The 25,354-nt window shown below is 38.2% G+C and overlaps 1 protein-coding gene across 10 annotated transcripts in view; it reads right to left on the bottom strand.

Annotated features, from left to right (window-relative positions):
- Positions 1 to 11,767: 11,767 nt before the first annotated feature.
- SPATA7 (spermatogenesis associated 7) overlaps positions 11,768 to 25,354 on the bottom strand; it is a 36,125-nt gene continuing 22,538 nt past the window's right edge. For 9 of the 10 annotated variants that reach the window (XM_032623901.1, XM_032623903.1, XM_032623905.1 and 6 more), the window contains 7 exons: positions 22,498 to 22,973; positions 21,299 to 21,365; positions 19,518 to 19,633; positions 17,937 to 17,990; positions 16,501 to 16,578; positions 12,727 to 12,784; positions 11,768 to 12,466 (listed from right to left, as the gene is read on the bottom strand). In XM_032623901.1, coding sequence (XP_032479792.1) covers positions 11,900 to 12,466; positions 12,727 to 12,784; positions 16,501 to 16,578; positions 17,937 to 17,990; positions 19,518 to 19,633; positions 21,299 to 21,365; positions 22,498 to 22,973 — 1,416 coding nt within the window. In that variant the 3' untranslated portion in view covers positions 11,768 to 11,899. The remainder of the gene's footprint in view (positions 12,467 to 12,726; positions 12,785 to 16,500; positions 16,579 to 17,936; positions 17,991 to 19,517; positions 19,634 to 21,298; positions 21,366 to 22,497; positions 22,974 to 25,354) is intronic. The other variant, XM_032623902.1, reaches the window with a different exon arrangement.

Here is a 25,354-nt window from a genome sequence, read left to right as displayed (position 1 = left end):
GCATTGGCAGGCAGATTCTTAACCACTGCACCACCAGGGAAGTCCCCGCTTATCTATTTTATACCTAGTAGTTTGTACCTCTTAATCCCCTGTACCTCTTTTGCCCCTCCCCTTTCCCTCTCCCCACTGGTAACCACCAGTTTGTTCTCTATGTTTCTGTTTCTTTTTTATTATATTCACTAGTTGTATTTTTTGATTCCACATATAAGTGATATCATACAGTATTGGTCTTTCTCTGATTTGTTTCACTAAGCACAAAACCCTCCAAGTCCATCCATGTTGTTGCAGATGGGAAAATTTCATTCTTTTTATGGCTGAGTAGTATTCCATTGTGTATATATACCACATCTTCTTTATCCATTCATCTGTCGATGGACACTTAGGTTTCTTCCATAACTTGGCTATTGTAAGTAATGCTGCTACGAACATTGGAGTGCCTGTATTTTTGCAAATTAGTGTTTCATTTTCTTCCAGCATATAGCCAGCATTGGAATTGCTGGGTCGTATGGTAGTTCTGTTTTAAATTTTTGAGGACCCTCCATACTGTTTTCCACAGTGGCTGCACCAATTTACATTCCCACCAACAGTGTAGGAGGGTTCCCTTTTCTCCACATTCTCACCAGTATTTCTTTTTTGTGGTCTTTTTGATGATAGCCATTCTGACAGATGTGAGGTGGTATCTCACTGTGGTTTTGATTTCCATTTCTCAGATGATAAACGATGTTGAGCATCTTTTCATGTGCCTGTTGGCCATCTGAATGTCTTCTTTGGAGAAATGTCTATTCAGGTCTTCTGCCCATTTTTTAGTCAGGTTGTTTGTTTTTTTGATGTTGAGTTATATGAGCTATTTATATATTTTGGATATTAACCCCTTATCAGTCATGTCTTTGGCAAATATTTTCTCCTATTCAGTAGGTTGACTTTCTGTTTTCTTGGTGGTTTCCCTTGCTGTGCAAAAGCTTTTAAGTTTAATTAGGTGCTATTTTTTTATTTTTGCTCTTTTTTCCTTTGCCTTAGGAGTTAGATCCAAAAAAATATTGCTACGATTTATGCCAAAGAATATTGTGCCTATGTTCTCTTCCAGGGGTTTTATCGTTCAGGGTCTTAAATTTATGTCTTGAATCCATTTTGAGTTTATTTTTGTATATAGTATTAGAAAATGTTCTAATTTCATTCTTTCACATGTAGCTGTCCAGTTTTTCCAGCACCATTTATTGAAGAGACTGTCTTTTTTCCAATATATATTGTTGCCATCTTTGTCTTAGATTAATTGACTATAAGTGTGTGGGTTTATTTCTGGTCACTCCATTCTGTTCCATTGATCTATGTATCTGTTTTGTGCCAGTACCATACAGTTTATGTTAAAAATATTTTTTTTGAAGTATAGTTGCTCTACAATATTACATGAGTTACAGTTGTACTATATAGTGATTAACAATTTTTAAAGGTTATGCTCTGTTTATAGTTATTATAACATATTGGCTGTATTTCCTGTGTTGTACAATATATCCTTGTAGCTTATTTTATACCTAAGTACCATACTGTTTTGATTACTGTAGCTTTGTAATGTAGTCTGAAGTCAGGGAGCATGATTCCTCCAGCTCTGTTCTTCTTTCTAAGGATATTTTTGGGCTGTTTATGGTCTTTTGTGTTTCCATACAAATTTTAAAATTATTTGTTCTAGTTCTGTGGAAAATACCATTGGTATTTTGATAGGGATTGCATTGAACCTGTAGATTGCCTTGGGTAGCATGGTCGTTTTAACAATATTAATTCTTCCAATCCATGAACACAGTATATCTTTCCATCTGTTTGTGTTGTCTTCAATTTCTTTCATCAGTGTCTTATAGCTTTTGGAGTATGGGTCTTTTGCTTCTTTACGTAGGTTTATTCCTAGCTAGGCATTTTATTCTTTTTGATGTGGTTGCAATTGTGATTGTTTCCATAATTTCTATATCTCATAGTTCATTGTTAGTGTATAGAAATGCAGCAGATTTCTGTATATTAGTTTTGTATCCTACCACTTTAATGAGTTCATTGATGAGCTCTAGTAGGTTTTTGGTGGTGTCTTTAGGGTTTTCTATGCGTAGTATCATGTCCTTTGCAAACAGTAACAATTTTACTTCTTCCTTTCCAATTTGGATTCTTTTCTTTCTTTTTTTTTTTTCATCTGATTCCTGTAGCTAGAACTTCCAATACTATGTTGAATAAAAGTGGCTTGTTCCTGGTCTTAGAGGAAATGCTTTCAGCTTTTCACCATTCAGCATGATGCTAGGTGTGTGCTTATCATATATGGCCTTTATTATGTTGCAGTATGTTCCTACTATACCCATTGGATATGATGTTAGCTGTGGCCTTGTCATATATGGTCTTTATTAGGTTGAGGTATGTTGTTCCCTTTATACTCTGTTTTTTTTTTAAATCATAAATAGATGTTGAATTTGACAAAAACTTTTTCTGCATCTATCAAGATGATCATATGATTTTTTAAAAATTAATTAATTTATTTATTTTTGGCTGTGTTGGGTCTTCGTTGCTGCGTGCGGGTTTTCTCTAGTTGTGGTGAGCGGGGGCTACTCTTCGCTGTGGTGCGTGGGCTTCTCATTGCGGTGCTTGTTGCAGAGCATGGGCTCTAGGCGCACAGCCTTCAGTAGTTGTGGCACACAGGCCCCATATTTGGGGCTCGCAGGCTCTAGAGTGCAGGTTCAGTAGTTGTGGCGCCCAGGCTTAGTTGCTCTGTGGTATTTGGGATCTTCCCGGACCAGGGCTTGAACCCATGTCTCCTGCATTGGCAGGCGGATTCTTAACTACTATGTCACCAGGGAAGCCCGATGATCATATGATTTTTATTCTTCAGTATGTTAATGTGGTGTATCACATTGATAGATTTGTGGATATTGAACCAGCATACATCCATGAGATAAATCCCACTTGATCATGGTGTATTATCATTTTAACATGATGCTGGGTTCGGTCTGCCAGTATTTTGTTGAGGATTTTTGCATCTATGTTCATCAGTGATATTGGCCTGTAATTTTTTTGTGTGTGTCTGATATCTTTGTCCTTTTTGGTATCAGGGTAATGCTGGCCTCATAGAATGAATTCAGAAGCATTCCTTCTGCAGTTTTTTGGGAACAGTTTGAGAAAGATAGGTGTTAGCTTTTCTTTAAGTGTTTGGTAGAATTCACTTGTGAAGCCATCTGGTCCTGGACTTTTGTTTGTTGAGAGTTACTTTCATTACTGATTCAATTTCATTACTGGTAATTGGTCTGTTCAAATTTTCTATTTGTTCCTGGTTCAGCCTTGGGAGATTGTATATTTCTAGGAATTTGTTCATTTCTTCTAGGTTATCCATTTTATTGGCATATAGTTGTTTGTAGTAACCTCTTATGGTCTTTGTAATTCTCTGGTGTCAGTTGTAACTTCTTTTTCATTTCTAATTTTATTGATTGGGCTCTCCTTTTTTTTCCCTTGAGCTTTGTTAAAGGTTTATTGATTTTGTTTTTCTTTTCAAAGAAAGAACCAGCTCTTCATTTCATTGATGTTCTCTATTGTTTTTTTAGTTTCTCTTTCATTTATTTCTGCTCTGATCTTTATGATTTCTTTCCTTCTACTAACTTTGGAGTTTGTTTGCTTTTCTTTTTCTTTTACACTGAAGGACTTACTCCTTCAGTGTAAGGTTAGGTTGTTTATTTGATATTTTTGTTTCCTGAAGTAAGTTTGTATTGCTCTAAACTTTCCTCTTTGAACTGCTTTTGCTGTGTCACATAGATTTTGGATCATTGTGTTTTCATTTGTCTTCAGGTATTTTTTGATTTCCTCAGTGATCTATTGGTTGTTTAGTAGCGTATTGTTTAGCCACCATGTGTTTGTATTTTTGCAATTTTTTTTTGCAGTTGATTTCCTGTCTCATCATGGTTGGAAAAGATGCTTGATATGATTTCTATTTTCTTAAATTTACTGAGGCTTGCTTTGTGGCCTAGCATATGATCTAGCCTGGAGAATGTCTCATGTGCATTTGAAAAGAATGTGTATTCTGCTTTTAAAAAATATATTTATTTATTTAGGCTGTATTGGGTCTTAGTTGTGGCACATGGGACCTTTCATTGTGGCGCATGGTCTCTTCATTGCAGTGCGCGGGCTTCTCTCTAGTTTTGGTGCACGGGCTGTAGAGTGCGTAGGCTCAGTAGCTGCAGCGTGTGGGCTTAGTTGTCCTGCGGCATGTGGGATCTTAGTTCCTCAACCAGGGATCGAACTCATGTCCCTTGCATTGGAAGGTGGATTCTTAACCACTGGACCACCAGGGAAGTCCCCTGTATTCTGCTGCTTTTGGATGGGATGTTCTATATATATTATGTCCGTCTGGTTTAATGTGTTAAGGCCAGTGTTTTCCTATTGATTTTCAATGTAAGTGAAAATTGATGTAAGTGGATTGTTTAAGTTCCCTACTAGTATTGTGTTACTGTCCATTTCTTCCTTTATGTTTGTTAATACTTGCTTTATGTATGTAGGTGCTCCTATGTTGGGTGCATATATATTTACAATTGTTACATTTTCTTCGTGTATTGATCCTTTGATTGTTATGTAATGTCTTTGTCTCTTCTAACAGTCTTTGTTTTAAAGTCTATTTTGTCTGATATAAGTGTTGCTACCCTGGTTTTATTTTGATTTCCATTTGCATGGAATACCTTTTTACACCCCCTTACTTTCAGTCTGTGTGTGTCTTTAGATTTGAAGTAAGTCTCTGCAGGAAGCATATGTATGGTCTTGTTTTTGTATCCATCCAGGCACTCTATGTCTTTTGATTGGAGCATTTAGTCCGTTGACAGTTAAAGGAATTATCGATACATATGTTTTTATTGCCATGTTGTTAATTGTTTTGGGGTTGTTTTTGTGTTTCTTTTTTGTTCATTTCTTCTTTTGTTCTCTTGTGATTTGAATATTTCTAGTGTTGTGTTTGGATTATTTTCTCTTTTTTGGGTGTATATCTATTATAAATTTTTGGTTTGTGGTTACCATGAGGTTTATATGTATCAATCTGTGTATACATATGATTGTTTTAAGTTGCTGATCCCAATTTCTTTTTTTTTAACATCTTTATTGGAGTATAATTGCTTTACAATGGTGTGTTAGTTTCTGCTTTATAACAAAGTGAATCAGCTATACATATACATATATCCCCATATCTCTTCCCTCTTGCGTCTCCCTCCTTGCCACCCTCCCTATCCCACCCTTCTAGGTGGTCACAAAGCACCGAGCTGATCTCCCTGTGCTATGTGGCTGCTTCCCACTAGCTATTGGTTTTACATTTGGTAGTGTATATATGTCCATGCCAGTCTCTCACTTTGTCCCAGCTTACCCTTCCCCCTCCCCGTGCTCAATTTCAAGTGCCTTTTAACAACACTGCATTTGTATGCTCCTTCCCACATGATTACCGTTTTTGATATAATACTTTACATTTAATTGTTTTGTGTATCCCCAGTGGCTTGTGACTATAGATGATTTTACTACTTTTGTTGTTTAACCTTCCTACTAGCTTTGTGTGTAGATGATTTACTACCTTTACTGTATGTTTGCCTTTACCAATGAGTTTTTTGCTTCCATAATTTTCATGTTTCTCGTTGTGGCCTTTTCATTTTTGCTTAGAGAAATCCCTTTAATATTTCTTGTAAAGCTGGTTTGATCATGCTGATTTCATTTAGCTTTTGCTTGTCTGTAAAACTTTTGATCTCTCCATCAAATCTGAACAAGAGCCTTGCCAGGTAGAATATTCTTGGTTTTAAGTTTTTCCCTTTCATCACTTTAAATATACACTGCCACTCCCTTCTGGCCTGCATAGTTTCTTCTGAAAAGTCAACTGATAGCCTTATGGGAGTTCCCTTGTGTGTACTGAATAACTTGCTGCTTTTCCCCTGATGCTTTTAATATTCTCTCTTCACCTTTAATTTTTGCTGCTGTAATTACAATTTGCCTTGGTGTGTTCCTTTTTGGTTAATACTGTTTGGGACTCTGTGGTTCCTGGAGTTGAATGTATGTTTCCTTTCCCAGGTTAGGGAAGTTTTCAGCTATTATGTCTTCAGATGTGTTCTATGCCCCTCTCTCTCTCTCTTCTCCTTCTGGGACCCCTATAATGAGAATTTTAGTGCATGTGATGTTGTCCCAGAGGTCTCTTATTAAACTGTTCTCATTTCATTCTTTCTTCTGTCAGCATCAGTTATTTCCACTATTCTGTGTTCCAATTCACTGATCCGGTCCTCCATACCATATTTGGTCTACTGTTGATTCCTTCAAGTGTATTTTTTCATTTCAGTTACTGTATTTTTCATTTGTTTGGTTGCTCTTTATATTTTCTAATTCTTTTTAAAACACTTCTCACTTCTCTGTGCATCCATTCTTCTTCCAAGTTCTTTGATCATCTTTATGATCATTACCCCGAGTGCTTTCTCAGGTAGATTGCCTATCTCTACTTCACTTAATTCTTCTGGGGTTTTATCTTTTCCTTCATTTGTTACGTGTTCCTCTGTTGCGTCATTTTGCCTACCTTGCTCTTTTTATATTTGTGTATCTGGTAGGTTGGTTATGTTTCCCGACTTCGGACAGGTGGCCTTTTGTTGTAGATGTCCTATGCCTCCTAGTAGTGCACGCCCCTCTCATCACCAGATCTATATACTCTACAGGTGCCCCCATGAGGGTCACTCTGTTGTGGCAGACTGACTACTGTGGGCATTCTGATAGGCTTTGTTGGACCCTTGTCTGGTTGGTTGCCAGGCCCTGCTTTGAGTAGAGGCTTCCAGCTACTGGTTGGCAGGCTGAGTCACGAGGTAGCTGGCTGCAGAACGTCAGGGGACCCCAGGGCTAGTGTTGGCTCACTGGTGGGCAGAAGACGGGTCCAGGAAACTCCAGGGCAGTTGCCCACCCACTGGTAGGTGAAGCCTGGTCCTGGGGCTAGTACCAGTCTACTGGCAAGCAGGGTCATGTTCTGAGGTTTGGCTGCAGGCCCAGGGGTCCCAGGGCTGGTGGCTGACCACTGGTGGGTGGGGCCGTTTCTTGACACAGCTGGCTACGGTGTCTCGAGTGTCCCAAAGCTTGTTTTGGGCTACTAGTGGGCAGGGCCAGGTCTCAGCTGGTCCCAGGGCAGGTGCTGGCCTCCTGGTAGGTGGGCTGGGTCCAGAGGCTGTGGGGCTATAACTGTCCCGTGACTGGTTGTTGCCCTTTGGTCAGTGAGGCTGGTCCTGAGGCTAGAGCAGGATCAGTGGTGGGTGGGGTCAGGGATTCTGGTGCTGTTTCCTGCCCACTGGTGGATGGAGCTTGGTTCTGTGGTCTCTAGCTGTGGGTCCCTGGGGGTTCCAGGTCTACTGCCTTTACACTGGTGTGTGTGGCCAGGTCCTGGGCCCACCGGTGGGCAGGACTGGGTCCAGGGGCAGCTGTGGGCTCAGGGGATCTTAAGGCAGCCTATCTGCTGGTAGGTGGGGCTGTGTCCCTGCCCAGCTAGTTGTTTGGCCTGAAGTGCCTACAGGCTGGCGGGCAGGGGCAGGTTTGGGTCCTGAGGCTAATAAGCTAGAGGGAGGATGACAAAACGGTGCTGGCTGGCACCAGTGTCCAGGTGGTAGAAAAAGCTCCCCACAATGGCTGCTTTCAGTGTCTGTGTCCCCAGGGTGAGCTGCAGTTGCCTCCTGCCTCTCCAGGAGACTCTCCTGAGCAGCAGGTGTGTCTGACCCAGGGTCCGTTCAAATGACTGCTTCTTCCCTGGGTCCTGGAGCATGTGAGATTTTGTGTGTGTCTCTATTTAGGACTCTAGGACTAAATTAGAGACTTTAGGACTCCTGCAAGTAAGCCCTGCTGGCCTTCAAAGCCAAACGTTCTGGGGGTTCATCTTCCTGGTGCAGGACTCTGGGCTGCAGTGCCCGATGTGGGGTCCAGACCCCTTGCTCCTTGGGGAGAACCTCTGCAGTTACAATTATTCTCCCATTTGTGGGTTGCGCACCTGGGGATATGGGACTTGACTCAACCCCTCCTACCCATCTCGTGATTCTTTCTATTCTTTAGTTGTAGTAGATCTTTTCTTGTAGGTTCTGGTATTTTTCATGGTTGTTCTGTAAATAGCTGTAATTTTGGTGTGCCCATGAGAGAAGGTGAGCTCAGGGTCTTTCTACTCTGCCATCTTGGCCCATCTCAACCCCACCGGTTTTGAAATCTTGGAAGGTATAGAACACTCACATCCAACACTGCTAGGCATTTTTGCCTCAAAACCTGAACGTTGGTACAAGACACTTCTCAAGGCAACAAGGTTGGCTTCGGAGCAAAACTTTTCTTATCTCAATTCAAAAGCATCTTCTTCCTGGCCTTGGAATTCAACATACAGATTTGTTTTTTGGGGCTATGCCATTACTGGCTGTATCTGCTGCTTTTAAAAGTTCCGGGAAAAGTATCATGCTAGGTGGCATATTCTATCACCAAAATGTGAATCAATTTAGCAGACTGCTTTCCAGAACTATACTAGCACATGAAGGGGGAAGAGGAATTTCCACTTCTAGGTGTAATTTATTTCACTTATAATTTCTAAAGACCCTAAGAATTAAGCTAAGACTAACTTTGGCATATTAAAACCAAGAGAAATCTTTGGATCATCTAATCCAAACTTTTTTAAACAAAGGCCCAGGATAAAGTAATTCACTGGCAACCACACAGCTAATTAATCCACTTGGCAAATTGTCATCTTGCCCCATAAAATCTATTCTGATCTTTTCTAACTGGCTTCATGGGGAAAAATGTAACTTTTTAAGGCTTCTCAGGAAGAGGCTAATTTATATTTTAAACCATTTTAAAAGTGAGAAAATGAGGAAATTTTCATGTAATTTAGCAATTTGCTACATTGCCCCTTCTTTATGGGAAATTGGCACTCTGAGTATAAAGAGGAGAAAATATCTGTCCTGTTTTCCCTATAACCTTGTCTGGAGCTAAACATCCCCTCAAGGTCAAACTATCTCCCTCCATGAACAAATGCATTCATGCTTTGGGGATCCAAAGAGAAACAGGTCCTTTCTTTTGAGAAGCCCATAGTCTAGACAGGAGACCAGGTGCGTTCGTAAACAATATTATAATTCGTATGGTAGGTACGAAAGATCTCACCCAGAGCAGGGGGGACATTTGTTGCAACTATCACTCAAGGTTTCAGTGTTACATTCAATCTGGGCTGTCAAAGGCTCCCAAGGGCAGTAGAGGGGAGATGATATTTGGAGCAGATAGCAAGTGCAAAGGCATAGAGAGAGAGGACAAACCTCTGTATGTTTAGGGAACAAATAATTAGATGTGACAGACACTTAGGATGCTTGGGAGAACATGGCAAGAGATGAATTGGGAGGAAAACATGACTTTATGAAAAATTCAAAGGGGCCTGTACCTCTTCTTGTTAGCAAGAGGAAACTCTCAAAGATTTGTTTTGTTTTTTAAAGAAGGGAGTGACATGGTCTGTTTTAAAATAATAACAGCCTGTGAGTCTTTAATTCTTATACAACCTATTTAACTCCTTACAGCCCTGCGATGAAGGCTCTATAACTACGTACCCCCATCCAACAAATGAAAAGCAGAAGGAAGCTCAGTAACCAGCTGAAAGTCGCAGCTCATAAGGATCAAACCTGAGCAGTCTGGCTCAAGAGGCTCACTCATCATGACGCTACTAGTCAGAGCGGAGAATGGGCTGTGGGAGAAGTAGAGGGAAAGATATAAATTGATGTGCTGCTTCGGGTCTAAGCCAGTGTTTCCCAAACTTACCATTCACTTCCTACCTTTACACAACTTTTGCCATCTGAGAACCACTTTTAATGTGTTTTTAAACCAACTCATCTCTTTAAACTTAAATTTTACAGGGAAACCTGAGGATAACAACAGGATACCCTAACAGGTATAAAAGTTAGGATGGCTCATGGCCCCAGAAACAAAAGTACCCAGAGTTGGATGCTAGAGAAGACGGGACATGTCAAAGCAGGGCAGGCAACAGTAGACTGAAGCAGGGCCCAAAGGGTGGACGAGCAGCAAGAAGGTAGTTACTGAGAAGGCCTTGAACAGGATGGCAGCTTCAGCACAGGGAGGAAAATCTGAACCAGGGCAGTGAGTCTGAGGTACTTACATGGATAGCGGCGTGAGGGGTTTGTGGCAGAGTGAGGCTGAGACTAAAGAAAGTAGCCCTGGGGCCTGAAAGGAGGAGTCCAAGAAGCAAGCAGAGGGGTAAAGTATGACTGATGGGGGAGACCCAGGCTGGGAGCCAAGAATAGTGCTGGGATATTTTAGCCGGTGAAAGAGGACTGCAGGGTGGGGAAAGGAGGGGTTGTTTAGGGGGTAAGGTAAGAATTCCAGAGGTGAGAGCAGAGGGTAGGTGGAGCCGAGGAAGGACTGCAGCAGTGTGACTCGGGTCACAAGATATCGGGGCAGAATTGGCTTGGGCACCCAGCCCCGCCATGTTGTATTAGCTTCGGCTGTTCACAGAACAGAGCATCATGACTTTCAGTGTTTGAGAGGAAATCGATGGAAAAAGTTGGCAGTACTTGACAGGTACGTATTTTGCAGGTAGTCCCTAAGCCTGGATCCTTCCCACACATGAGACGAACCTGTCACCCATCTACCACCAGAAATCAGCTCTAAATCTCCAGTGGTAGGCACCACCTTCTGGGAAACACTTGTGTGGGCAAAGCATGATAAAAGCCTGAGGAACGCGATACTTGGAGGAAATTGCCAAGTTTCTAGAAGAACACTTGGGTTATCATCATTATTCTGTTTCATCTTTTTACCCCCCATGGTGCCTAGGCATGAAACTTCGTATATAACAGGCACTCAAATATTTAGTTACAATATTGTGAGTGGTTGAAAAGACATAAGTAAAGATGAGTCCTCTGAGGCACACTGGAATAGTAAGGAGCCCATTCATGAACTACAAGGGCAAGGGGAGGGTATCAGACTAGTTCTGGTAGAATGTTTTCCGTCACAAGAAGGGATGATTTTTCAGATAGCTGACAGGCCATCCTAGCTCACCGATAACCAGAAAGGCCTTGACACTTTAGATAATGCAGGAGAGTGAGAAGAAAGAAAATTACAGATACTGTAGACAAGGCTTAATGTTTCAATAGCCACTCCAGATCACAGGCCCTTTCCCACTGCCTACAAAACCACTTATGTCTGTGCAAAATATGTTCCCCTATAAAGGAACTTTAGAAATTGTGGCCAACAGATCCTAAGGAGACCCCAGTGATTCTCACTTTCTGGCATTCACACCCTTGTATCCTACCTCTTAAGTGGGGGTAGGACCTGTGACTTGCTTTTAACCAAAAGAATATGGCAAAGGTGATAGAAATCATTCCTGTGATCATGTTATGATTACGTTTTATGAGACTCCATCTTGCTAGCAGTCTCTCTCTTTCTCCTGCTAGCCTTAGAGAAGCAAGCAGCCAGGCTGTGAGCTGTCTATGGAGAGGGCCAAGTAACAGGGAATGGCGGGCAGCCTCTAATCGCTAAGGGTGGCCAATGGCCGCAGCCGGCAAGAACCTAAAGCCCTCAAACCTAAAGTTACAAGGAAAGAAATTATGCCAACAACCTGAAAAGAGTTTGGAAGCAGAATCTACCCTCAGTCCAGCCTCCAGATGAGACCACAGCCCAAGCCAACACCTGGATTATAGATTTGTGAGACCAAGGGCACAGGACCCATCTATGCTGTGCTCAGACTCTTGGTCCACAGAAACTGTGGGATAAATAATACATGTGTGCTGTTTCAAGCTGCTAAATTTACAGTAATTTATTATACAACATAGAAAACAAACAAATCTTAATATAAAGTAAAAAAAAAAGTGAAAGGAATATTGAATTATTGGCCATTTGGGATACTTATTAATGAAGATCAAGCATCCAAAGATCAGTCCTCAATGCTCATTTCCATGATTTTGAGAGTTGGTCCTTCCATGTCCTGATTACCATCTTTGACACTGCATAACTGAACAGACGGGGAGAGTGCTGTGCTAAAACAACACAATTCATTTGAAGTCTCGACTTTTTCATTGTCACTGTCTCCTTCAATGACATTCACAGAAGTTTCTTGGTCTAGTAAACTGTCTGACATACTTACATTTTTTTCATCCCAAACTGAAGTTCCAAGATTCGTTTCATCATTTACCTGTTGAATTATAACCCCTTCTGAATCCTGTGATTTATAGACAGGCAGGAAAAATTCATTTGGTGAAGAGACTATCTTGTTCTCATCCTTTGGAACAGACAATAACATAGTCAAAGCTTTTTGGTATTCTTGACGTTCCTGTTGAATGGCTAAATCTTGTTCATTTTTATATTCATTTTGTTCTGAATTCTCAGCCTTTTCAAAATCAAGTAAATGCAACATACCAACATCATCTAGCATTACTGAGTTTTCCTTGGACATGCAGCCTAAGTCCACCTTTAGGATATGTAGCAGGTGGCGCATTTTTTCCTGGAGTTAAAAAAAATACAAGAATAATAATATTAATTAAGCTAGTCAAATTGAATTACTTTTGTCTGCAGTGCTGCTAACCTCAGCAGGATTCAAACTTCTTCTTCCACATTCTGCCCGCACCCCTCACCCCCAGAGTACACAAAAAAGCACAAGGCAAAAAAAGTGCTTGCTTTTAATGCATTGATTGAGAGTATGGTAAAACTTTAAAATTCTTTCTATATTAGAAATTTTCTAATGAAGTTCTAAAGACAACAAACCTCCTCCAAATGATGTTTATTTTGTTTTATATGTCTCTCAAACAGTCGTTCTAGAAACCTACAAATGATAAATAAAAATGTTAATGTCTCAAAATCAGAAAATCAACTAAATATAAAATAGCCATACAATAAATAAACTACTAAAGGTTGGAAAATATGCTTTAGATTACCCTTTTTCCTTCCAGAGATAAACACTAATCCTTCCCTGTCCTGTCAAGTTCTCCAATTTGGAAGCTAGTATGGCTTCCACTATGTTTTAGTTATGTAACAGATGCCAATGTTTCTTCTAAAAAGACTGCATGCTACTTACATTTCTGTTAATAAAATAACTTCAGTTAGGTTCCACCCCACACACACACTAAAAGCTCTTTATCTTTTTTCTCTCACACACATACACAAACATCAAAAGCCTTCCCCCCTCTTTCTCTTTCACATATACAACCCCCCAAAAGCAAACGCCTAAAGAAAATTCTTTACAAAGAATTTTGTAAAGAGTTACCTTACAATGCTTCCAAATTGTACTTGAAAAAAATTCCACTCATAGTAAATTCACATAAAAACCTAAAGTTATCACTTATTAAGCACCACTAAGTGTTAGACATTTGTGCTGGACAAATAATAATCATTATACCTCTCTAATCATGACCAATACTGGGAGACAAAGGTATTATAAAACCCATTTTAAAAGATGAGAAAACGACATAGTCTAAGATGATGGCTTACTCTCCCTAAGGTCACAAGCAATTAAGAGAATGAAACCCAGATATGTCTGGCTCCAGACACATTCTTTCAACTACACCATGCTTGTCTAGCTATCACAGGAGTATATCAACCGGTTTCATTTTACCATTTGTTACTCTCAGTGAAGTTATAAGCCAATCTTAGATTTAGTTTTTCTGAATTATTTGAAATGTTTAAAAAGTCCAAGAAATCTGTATTCTGTATTTTAAAACTATCAATAATGTTTGGACCATTCACTTCTGGGCACTGTTCTATGCATATATATTTCTTTACTAAAATTGGGATTACACAATACATACTGTTTTGATATCTATATTGTTTTTTCTAATCAACTATATATTTTGAACATCTTTATGCATCAATAAATTCACTTCTACAACATCATTTAAAATCTGAACAGAACTTACCATTATATTCTACAATTTATTCAGCTGAACCTTTACTATTCAACATGTAGGTTGATTCGATTTTTTGGTGCTACTATAAAAATTGCCATAATAAACAGCCTTATAATCTAAAAGAAAAATGTGAGTTTTTTAAGCATAAATACACATTTTTCATGCCAACCATTTTTGTTTTGGCTTCTAACCTTTGCTTTATTGTTTTTATTTACAGTTGGTATCAATGTTTTTGCTGTGGTAGTGGTAAAAAGAACACACAAAATTTACCATCTTAACCAATTTTTTTTTTTTTTTTTTTTTTTGCGGTACACGGGCCTACCACTGTTGTGGCCTCTCCCGTTGCGGAGCACAGGCCCCAGACGCGCAGGCTCAGCGGCCATGGCTCACGGGCCCAGCCGCTCCACGGCATGTGGGATCTTCCCGGACCAGGGCACGAACCCATGTCCCCTGCATTGGCAGGCGGACTCTCAACCACTGCGCCACCAGGGAAGCCCCATCTTAACCAATTTTAAATCTACGGTTCAGTGGCATTACGTATATTCACACTTGTGAAACCGATCAATAGAACTTTTTCATCCTGCAAATCTAAAACTCTACACCCATTATGCAAACATTCCTTTTTAACATAAAGAGGTAAACAGAATTACTGTAAAAAAATTCAGGTCTTTTTGGTGTAGCTTTTTATACTAATAATGAAAATGTTCACTGTAAGAAACTTCATATAGAAATAGAAATAACTCATTAAAAATGTCTGCACTTCACATATTATTATGATGGAAAGCATGTAGCATATACATAATGGGGTCCTATGATACATATCATAAAGTTTTATCTAAATGAATTTCAGCTAAATAAATGTATAAGCTGGCTCAGGACCACACAGTTTCCTTAAGATATACAATACTAATCTGGTTTTGCAAACTTCCCCTTTCACTCACAGTGTGCAAATGTAGCCTTTAATTTGTCCTCACGTTACTAGTAACAGTTGTAACAAAAAAAAAGCTTGCTTTTGATTCTCATGACAGTTTCAAATAGTAAAAAGAGATGATGGATTTTTGCAAAGAAACAGCAAAATTTAGTTTACTAGTCTATTATAAACTAACGGATATAACAGTATTTTTTTGGCTTGTTTCTTTGTAGACTGTATGGGATTTTTACATGCGTGATAATGTCATCTGTGAATAAAGACAGTTTTATGGTTTTCTTTAAAATATGGATACCAGGGGCTTCCCTGGTGGCACAGTGGTTAAGAATCCTCCTGCCAATGCAGGAGGCTCGAACCCGTGTCCAAGAAGATCCCACATGCTGCAGAGCAACTAAGCCTATGCGCCACAACTACTGAGGCTGTGCTCTAGAGCCTGTGAGCCACAACTACTGAACCTGCATGCCACAACTACTGAGCTGTGCTCTAGAGTCCACAAACCACAACTACTGAGCCCACGTGCCACAACTACTGAAGCCCGTATGCCTAGAGCCCGTGCTCTGCAATAAGAGAAGCCACCGCAATGAGAAGCCTGCACACTGCAACAAAGAGTAGCCCCCACTTGATGCAACTAAAGAACGCCTGCACGAAACGAAGACCCAACACAGCCAAAAAAAAAAATAAATAAATTATTAAAAAAAAAGAATCTGCCTGCCAATGCAGGGGACATGGGTTCGAGCCCCAGTCTGGAGGATCCCACATGCCATGGAGCAACTAAGCCTGTACGCCACAACTACTGAGCCTGCACTCTAGAGCCCGTGAGCCACAACTACTGACCCCATATACCGCAACTATTGAAGCCCGAGAGCCACAACCACTGAGCCCGTGTGCTGCAACTACTGAAGCCCGCACACCTAGAGTCCGTGCTCCACAATAAGAGAAGTCATGACAATGAGAAGCCTGTGCACTGAAATGAAGAGTAGCTCCCACTCGCCGCAACTAGAGAAAGCCCACGTGCAGCAATGAAGACCCAATGCAACCAAAAATAAATAAATTTATAACAAAAATTATGGATACCATTTCTTTTTCTTTGTGATAATTTTTTTTGAAATTGAGGTATAATTGCCATATATTATATTAAGGTGTACAACGTAATGATTTGATATTTGTATATATCGTAAAATAATCACCACAATAAATCTAGTTAACATCTGTTAACATATGTAGTTACAGAAAATTTTTTTCTTGTAATGAGAACTTTTAAGATCTATTCTCCTGGTAACTTTCAAATATACAATATGATATTATTAACTACAGTCATGATGTTGTACATTATATCCCCATGACTTGTTTATTTTATAAATGGAAGTCTGTACCTTTGGACCCCCTTCAACCATTCTGCCCCTCCTGCCCCACCTCTGGCAATTTGTTCTCTGTATTTAAGAGATATGACAGTATTTAATGAACAAACTCTCTATTCTTTTCTCTACCTCCCCAAACTGTGAACTCGCCATAGAGTATGAATTAAACATCCTTTATAATTTACTATCAATTATAAGAACAATTACATCAATTATAAGAACATGATCCCCTAAGAAAGCAATATCATTTTCATTTCCTAATATGTGGAAATAACTTTAAAAAATTAACACCAAATGAAGAGTATTTAATAATCATTCAACCACTATAATACATTTTAAAAAATCTAACCTGTTTGAAAATAAACCAAGTTTCAAAATTTCATCTGTTACATCTTCAATGAAACTCAGATACAACAGTTCTTCTTCACTGTGAAGGCAAAGTGATATACAGCATAAAAAATCACTGCTTATTTACTCTGAAAATGATAGGAAACATGAGTACCTAATTAGAAATATCTGTACTATTACAAATGTACTTCCATCTCACATTATTATGAGGAATATTATAAAACAAATATTACATCTACCTTCTCAAATTATGCAAGGATATTTATTGGTATTAAAGATGAGACAATATTCCCTAATAGAGTGAAACTTCATAGATGTCTGAAACATTCATCAGGAAGTAAAAAATAAGCAAGGATTAAACAAAACAAAACAGAACAGAAAGCAACCAGGGGCAGTGCCAAGAGGGCAACTAGGTGTGACCCACCGGGGGCCCGTGTTCTTGACAAGCATTTTAAATTTCCTCTGGCTCCTGACCAGGTCCAGCAGCAGAGGTGTGAGTCCCTCTGCATGGCAGAAGGGAAGGAAGAAAGTCATCCAGAGAAACAGGAACTTCAACGATGAAATCCTCTCCTGCTCCTAGGAGAGCATACTGTTTTAAGGTTGAGAAATTTACTGAGCAGAAAAAATTATTTTTTTTCCTCAAAAGGTTTGGAGATGAGGAAAAATATTCTAAAAGAAAAATCTGTGTATATACAGTAATAATTTTTAATTACTTGGACACATTTCTCTGTTATATTATCTTCTGAGTTAACTATATTTTACAAGTTATTACAAGAAAATTAGGGTACTATTATAGGTTTGATTTTAATTAGCTAAAAATCAGTGATGATAGAAAATGTAAATAGCAAGTAACTACTCAATTACTGAAAAAGTAAATACAAGGGCAAGAGTTAATTAGCAAATCAAATAGATTAAAATAGTGCATAAAAAATACGCTTTCAAACCAATTCACAGGCAGCAAGTTTGAGAATAAATGAAAGTCTATAAAAGTAGATTGTTTTCCCTGAAAAAATGCAGCTTAACTAAAACTACATTCAAACCCAGAAGTGGGTTTTTTATCTGCAAAAAACTGGTGAAGTTAGAAACCTCCAAGAATGGTATCCTGAGCTACCAAGCATACATTTCTCTAAAACTCATCTTTATTATTCTTTATTATTTTTATTTATAAAAATAAAAATTATGGGTACTAATTATAAAAAATAGCAAGTATTATTAACTTAGGGACAAACTTCTACTGGACATAAAGGTGAAGTGATTAATAATTATTTCAGAAAATTCTGGTCATTTTCTCAGATTTGGTGTGCATTATACGGCTGAACCCCAAAGCTGGTTGTAAAGAAAGATTAGTATTCAATCCTGACTAATTTAATAATAATTTGTGTGAGTCTTAATTCTTCATTTCCACTAAGCAAAATGAAGAAGTCAAAAATATCTTACTCAGAATAGATTTTTCTCCCTGAAGGAAGCTGCAGGGAACATTGACATACTGCCCTGGAAAGAGAAAATTAGAGTATTTGAACAAAACAATGATTTGGCATATAGTAATATGTTAGTAATAATATGTTTCAGAATTTTAAAGCACTTTTCACATTCATTATCTAATCTAATCTTCAGAAAAACCCTGTCAGGTATATTAGGTAGGTGTTATTTTTTCCACTTCCTAAACAATTCACCTGGGGCAGAAAGGCTAAGTAACTTGCCAAGGTCATGTGTTAGTAGGTAGCAAAGACAGATTTTTAAACTAGTCTTGTAATTACAAATTCATGATCCTTTTAAAAATTGTACTATGAAACTTACCTTGCATAAACAATTAGTTTGACTAAGATGAAAACATAAATGATGTTGGAAACATATCTCCCTATAGAAAAAAGTTTTAAGCTGTTAACTATGATAAATTTTGTCATTATTCAGTTATGTCATCATTAGTTAATTCCAAGCTTCCTATTCAGGTATATTCAGTTATAATATTTTACTTTACTTCTTTTAGATAGAAGCTACTGGGAAAGATAACTATCCCTTTCTTTAGGTTATTCTTTATATTCACTGAAGACTGGCTCAACTGGCTCAAGAGAGTATCTTAAGTTATGAGTACTAAAGCATCATGAATTTCCAGACAGAGAAGTCAGCAATAAACCTCCTTGCCACTCCCTCCCCCCACAAAGCCTTTCCAGGTGAGATCTCCCTTAGGAAAGGCCTGAGGGAAGACCTGGGCCCTGAAGGGCTGCGTGTGCTTGCTTCCAGTCTGCTACAGGATGTCTCATTCTTGCTCTTTAGTCTTTTTTTCCTTCCACCTCCTTCATCTCATATCCAAACTCTGACACTGGAAATGCACTCGACAGCTGAAGCTATCAAAGGCATTTTTTAGGTTCTGTACTACCTGCTAAGCTATCATTTTTATTTAGGCGCAGTGTTCTGTAATTCCAAAACATGAGGAGTCGTTTTAAAAAATAGTGCCTCCTCTACAAAGCACGGACAGATAAAGCACTAGCACATGAGGAATATTCAAAAGCGCAAATGCTGAATCCTCAAATGGTAGGGTTCTTCAGTACTATCTGTGCCACGTAAACTGGTTAGCATCACCGCTGGAGGATCTGTCTTGCGGAAAATCCTTTCTCATAATGAAGAGGGATAGTAAATAATACAAGCCTGTGTCCCTTTTCCCTTTATTAATGAATTAGCAAAATGAATTCATTTACACTTTTAGTGACTACCTACTTCGTAATACTTCCTTAGTAAAACTAACAGGGCCACTGAATTGTGTAATACCAAAACAGATGGGAGAGCATTCAGTTAAAACAGTACTCATGTTTCCAAGTCTGAAGTGTCTGTCCCCTGCCACCGCCCCCCTACAGCACGCGGCACGTGGGATCTTAGTTCCCCTGACCAGGGTCAAACCTTCACCCCCTGGAGTGGAAGCACGAAGTCTTAACCACTGGACCGCCAGGGAAGTCCCCTCATGTTGCAAAGTCTGTATGTCTGTTACACAGGAAAGCAGTTAGATATAATCAGGTGAAATACCTTGATGAGGAACACTGAAGAGCACTGTCTTTAACCTCATCCCATGGTAATTCATGTCCTTGTAAAGGTAAAGGGGTTATTTTTCCTTTGGTACCATACGACATACAGCTAGATGCCTGGGGACGCAATGAGAAGAATAAATCTTTATTTTGCTTCAAAAATACATTATGAAAGCAGAACTAAAGCAAAACAGGAAATTTCCAAAAATAGTTGAAAGAGCACAGAGATACCCAGTAGATAAATGTGACTGATATATCAGGACAAAGGATGTTTCAGAATTCACTTTTCATACAATCAAGACTTTTTTCTTAAATTTATTTAAAGGTAAAACAATTTCTTATATTTTAATGACGAATATTTTAAATGACATTAAAGAATACCACAAATAAACATATAAAGAGAAACCAAGCAAATAAGTAAACTTGAGAGAAAATAGCCAATTATTCAGAAACTCAAATAGCCCATCTGTTTCAGATGCCAACCTATCAAATATGTATTATAGAAGCAGTGGTAGCTCCGGCAGTATGAACAACAATATAAAGAAAAAAACAAAAATAATGGCAGCCTACTTTTATAGAACGCTTACGAGGGGCCCGATACTGTGTCAAGCATTTCCTTGCATTATCCGAGTTAATCTCTAGAATGCTAATTTATGTGTAGTGCTTTACCATTTTAAAAGTGCTGTTAGGATGGTCTATCTACTGTAGCTAATACTCTTACTAGCTTCCTCAAGTTGATTATGGAGTAAGGGGACATGCCGTTTTCTTACAGGGTTATTAGATAAACATTCGGAGCACAATGTCATAAAAATGGACTTCTGCTTTAGTTTATTTAGTTATCTATGGAGCTAAAAACCCTCTTCCTAAATCTCAAGCTAGTCATAGCCATCATTTACTGAGCCCGGGTCAGACTAGGTACTTTACCTACAACATTTAATCCTTCCAATGATCCTGCACATTAAGTACAGTTTTTCTAGAGGTGGAAACTCAGCTCTCAGAGGAACAGATTTGTCCTTGGGCCTTAAATGGCAGAACCCTATGTCAAACAGCCATTAATGGCTGGGACGGAAAACTACGACCCTCTACCCATTTTCAGAAGGGAAGAGGGAAGCTGAGTATGCTTATATTATCCCTGAATCTGCTTGACATTTTAATAGACAAACCTTTTTCACAAACAATAAATTTAAATTAGTGTATGATTAATACCCCTAAAATAAAAATAATCAGTTTATATCTCAAAGTCAGACTTAAAGCTGTAATATTTTAAAATAAATGATTGCTAAACATTCAAAATACGAACACTAAAAAAGATCTTTACAGTCTAGAAAAAAGTAAAAGCAAGCACAGGAGAATGATATCCATCTGTTTTTATAAAATGTATTACTTCCAATAATATAATCAGTGGCAATTCTTTAAAAAAAATACAGGCATAGAAACTAAAATAACTTCTGCACAACTTTTCTGGCTCCTTTAGTGATCCAAGTCTGCAACTTTGAAAAGAACATAAGGTATTTTACTCATCCACCGGTCTATCCAGCCAGCCAACCAACCACCTAGAAACGTTGCCAACAAAAAATGACTTCCCGGATTGGGTAGGATCCACCTGGCCACTCACAGAGACCTACAACCATCTGTAAACAAGCAATACTTCTGTATACTGGTTGTATCACATGCAAGAAGTGTCATCAAGAGATTATTCTTCATAGTCCAAATAGCTACACATGTTCTGTTAAAGCAGCTATAATTCTAATGTGGGACACAAAGAAATCTCATTTTTATTACCTGCTTTATGTTCATTTCTGAATCTGTGAAGTTCTTAATCTCAACTGTCTCAAAACCAGATTGAAAGCTGTAATATTTTAAAAGAAATTATTGTTAAATCTTCAAAATATAAACACTGTGATAATAAGCTTTACTGGCTAGAAAAAAATAAACTTCAAACATGAGAGATAAAATGCATCTATTCTTGTAGAATGTGTAATTTCTAATTATATAATTGGGAAATAGATATGGTTTGGATTACATATGCCTCTTTTTCCTTTTTTTGAATAGCAGCTAGATTTCAGTTGGACAGAATGGGACTAGGGAAATGGAAAGCATTATCTTCAAAATTTGTCAAAAATATAATCAGAAAAGTATTCGTCGTATTTGCTTCCCTCATTTCTTCTTCACTTAAAAATTCTATCATTAGATTTAATTCCTTAATTCTTTAAATGTATACAGACTGATCTTACTATACCTCTTATCTTTACCCAGACAAAAGAATACTAGTCATAAATTGTTTACTTTTAAAAATAATTAAAACCTAGCACCAGATAAGTACTCATTTATATAACACTAGGAAAAACAATCACAAATCCGCTACCACTCAATCTTTTACAAGATTTGTTTCTTTCTTCAATCATCTGGCAACCTTTAATGAATATTCATTATGTGCCAGGCACTACTGTATATGAAAATATTATTGAGGCAAATTATACTTAATTTCCAGAAATTATCCCAATTGTCTACATTATACCTGAGGAGCTGTTTCTGAGTATTTGCAGGGAGGGAAGCATAGGAGTAGTTAGACAAACAGTTGCTTTTTCTCCCCCAATACAGCCCATTGTTTTGCCATTTCTAACATAAATCAATAAACATATTTACACAAATGCTGTCTGATGACATATTTTACGGATTCTCTGAAAGTATATTTAAAAACATACAAAAGTTCTAGTACCATGTTTGAAACAATAAATTAAAATATGTAACATTCATGTTTATAAGGAGCTTGACAAGTTTAATAGCTATTTATTTTTTCAACAATTACTCTGATAGTTCTAGTGATTCAGGCAGAAGGAAAAGCCACATTAACCTCATTCTAATCAAAAGGGCACTACCAGACCTTAAGTGTGGCACACAGGGTACATGATATAAAGTAAGGAATATTATTTAATTTCTACCACATCTTGAAGGATCTACTATTGGCTGTTGTGCCATACCTGCTTAATTGAGTCTGAGTTTCAGCTTCTATCTGCTGATCTGTAAAATCCTTTTTTCTTTTGGCAGGTGTATAATATCGATACTGTGACAGGAAAGATTTTGCTTCTGTTTTTAAAGTGCGTGGGGTGAATGGCAAATGTCTGTTAGAAAAGAGTTCAGAATGTTTATCCAAAAGGTCCCCACTGGGTGCTTTTGAAATTACTAACGGAAACCGCTGGGAATTTAGGGATGTGCCCCGGGGCCTTCTGCCGTAGGAGGTTCCAGAGGATGATTTCCTGGGCCCAGAGGCAGCGTGATCCATGCTGGACAGGAAGGAACTGGAGTTCTTCTCAGTACCATTTGTGAGGACTTTATCGGATTTAGGTGGATTTAAGTGTAGTCGCTCTGAAGAAGTTACTGGTGACCTTTTAAAGGATGGAAATCCGTTCACTTCTTCGATTAACATAGCATCTTCATCTTGTGGTTCTCCTGGAGGCTAAGAACATTTGGTTTAACAGTGATCAGTTACATTTACAAATTCAGATAATTGGGGATCTCCAGATTACACATTAAAAAATGTAGAGCCTCAGGGCTCTACAAATATAGTGTGTATGTTCCTGAAAATTTGTATATGAAGTTATATTCAAGTTTTTGAATTATTAATATATAAAAATATAATTCTAAATATAAGCAATAGCAATCATTTTTCTTTCTGAAACTAAAAAAATGATTAATAACATATAACCATATTTGTGGTCTTGAACCTGTGTACTGAGGTAGATCCCAGTTTTATTTGAGTTTCCAAACCAATCGTGAGTACTAATCCCCTTCTCAACCACTGCTGGTGGCAGCATCCACCCATTCCTGCCTTGTCATGACCACCTTCAGTGCCAGCAGTTCCTCTGTGACTTAAAGGCTTTGAAGGAATGAAAAGGAACTTCTCACAATGTATAGATGTATGGAGCCCTGATTTAAGTAATTGATATTTTAAACATAATTAAGAAAGGGTGATGCCATAGGGAAGTTCATATGTTTCTTTCTCAACCTCTCATGAGTGGGGAAAGCTTTGAAAGCAAGGCATTTTGGCCTGCTCTATTTCTTTTTGGTTTAACCATTAAAAATAAATTTTTTTTTAAATTGTAGTTGATTTACAATGTTGTGTTAATTTCTGTTGTACAGCAAAGTGAGTCAGTTATACACACATATACATTCTTTTTAATATTCTTTTCCATTATGGTTTATCCCAGGATATTGAATATAGTTCCCTGTGCTATACAGTAGGACCTTTTTGTTTATCCATTCTATACGTAATAGTTTGCACCTACTAACCCCAAACTCCCAATCCATCCCTCCCCCACCTGCCCTCCCCCTTGGCAACCACAAGTCTGTTCTCTATGTCTGTGAGTCTGTTTCATAGATAGGTTCATTTGTGCCATATTTTAGATTCCACACATAAGTGATATCATATGGTATCTGCCTTTCTCTTTCTGACTTACTTCACTTAGTATGATAATCTCTTGATGCATCCCTGTTGCTGCAAATGGCTTTATTTCATTCTTTTTTATGGCTGAGTGGTATTCCATTGTATATATGTTTGGTTTAACTTTGGAAGAACTATTTCTACAGGGTATTCATAAGGTTTAACAGTATAGGTAATATTTTATTCTTTTACAGACTAGGTGCCCATAGACTAGATGCCTTGTCCATGATTCCAGACTTTAGGGACACCTGTGTATCCTTTACAGAACTTTGAGGCACTTTATTAAATGGTAGAGAAGAAGTTACATGGAAGTTAATCTGGAGTGAAAAAGGCTGGGATTTAGCCAGTTATATCTGTCCTACAAGCTCATGGGGAGGAAAACAAGAGGAAGATAAGCAAGCTGAATAAGAAAGGAGCTGAGTGCTTTCTGTGCACAAGGTACTGTTATTGCCTTTGAGTAGAAATAAAAGAGGAATAGTAAGAACTGTTACTATTACCACTGCTACTATTACATATGGAGTGCATACTATGTGCAAGGTACTGTTCTAATTAATTTACACGTACGACTCATTTAATCATCACATCAACTTCTGGGTGGTGGTACAATTAGTACCTCTACTATGCAGATGAAGAACCTGAGGGGCAGGGTCTCATAGATTTGAACCCAGGTGAACCTATGCTCTTCCCATTATATCATACTATCTATTTTACAGACTCATTTGAAATTTATACATTTTTAGATTTTTTTTACACCACCAGGAATCTTAAGCTGATTTTAACTCCTTTCATGGTAATGAACAAGTCAGCTAACTTACATATTGATTTACCTCAGCAAGGAAACTGCAGATAACTAGATATTGTGACTACAGCCTAAAACAGGTCAAGTCACCTATTTCCTTTCCAAGTGCTTTCCAACTTTATCCCAAATATAAAGCAGAATTACTCAAAGCAACTAAGTATTTTGGCATTAAACTGTGAGTCACTAGGGTAGTGTTTAGTTAATGACTTTAACACGTTAGTTGTAAAAAGTGTTCCCAAACTAGGTTCACACTGCAGCTTATGTACCAGAGGAGTCTGGCTCTCCAGAAAGCAATTTCTAAGTATGATCTGAAAAATCTTTTAGGGCTATTAAATAATAATCACAGGAATTATTTACACTTGGGGAACAGAACAAATTGGGATCATAGCAGGCAGAAATGCATAAGGCATTAGATTGCCTGTGAGAAAATTCTTACCAGTAATGGTTATTTAATAAACAAAACGAAATACGAAAGAAAGTCTTTAAAGGCAGGAATATACTCTCATCTGTCTGAAATGGGCTGGGAAAATTGCTCTTGAATCAATTGAAGGCATGAAACTTTTCTGTATCTTTATATCTTATAATTCCTACCCTGTAT

This window comes from Phocoena sinus, chromosome 2 (genome assembly GCF_008692025.1).
Source record: "Phocoena sinus isolate mPhoSin1 chromosome 2, mPhoSin1.pri, whole genome shotgun sequence".
Taxonomy (NCBI): Eukaryota; Metazoa; Chordata; class Mammalia; order Artiodactyla; family Phocoenidae; genus Phocoena; species Phocoena sinus.
Note: the sequence above shows the minus strand (reverse complement) of the source record. Positions and strands in the feature narration are given on the sequence as shown.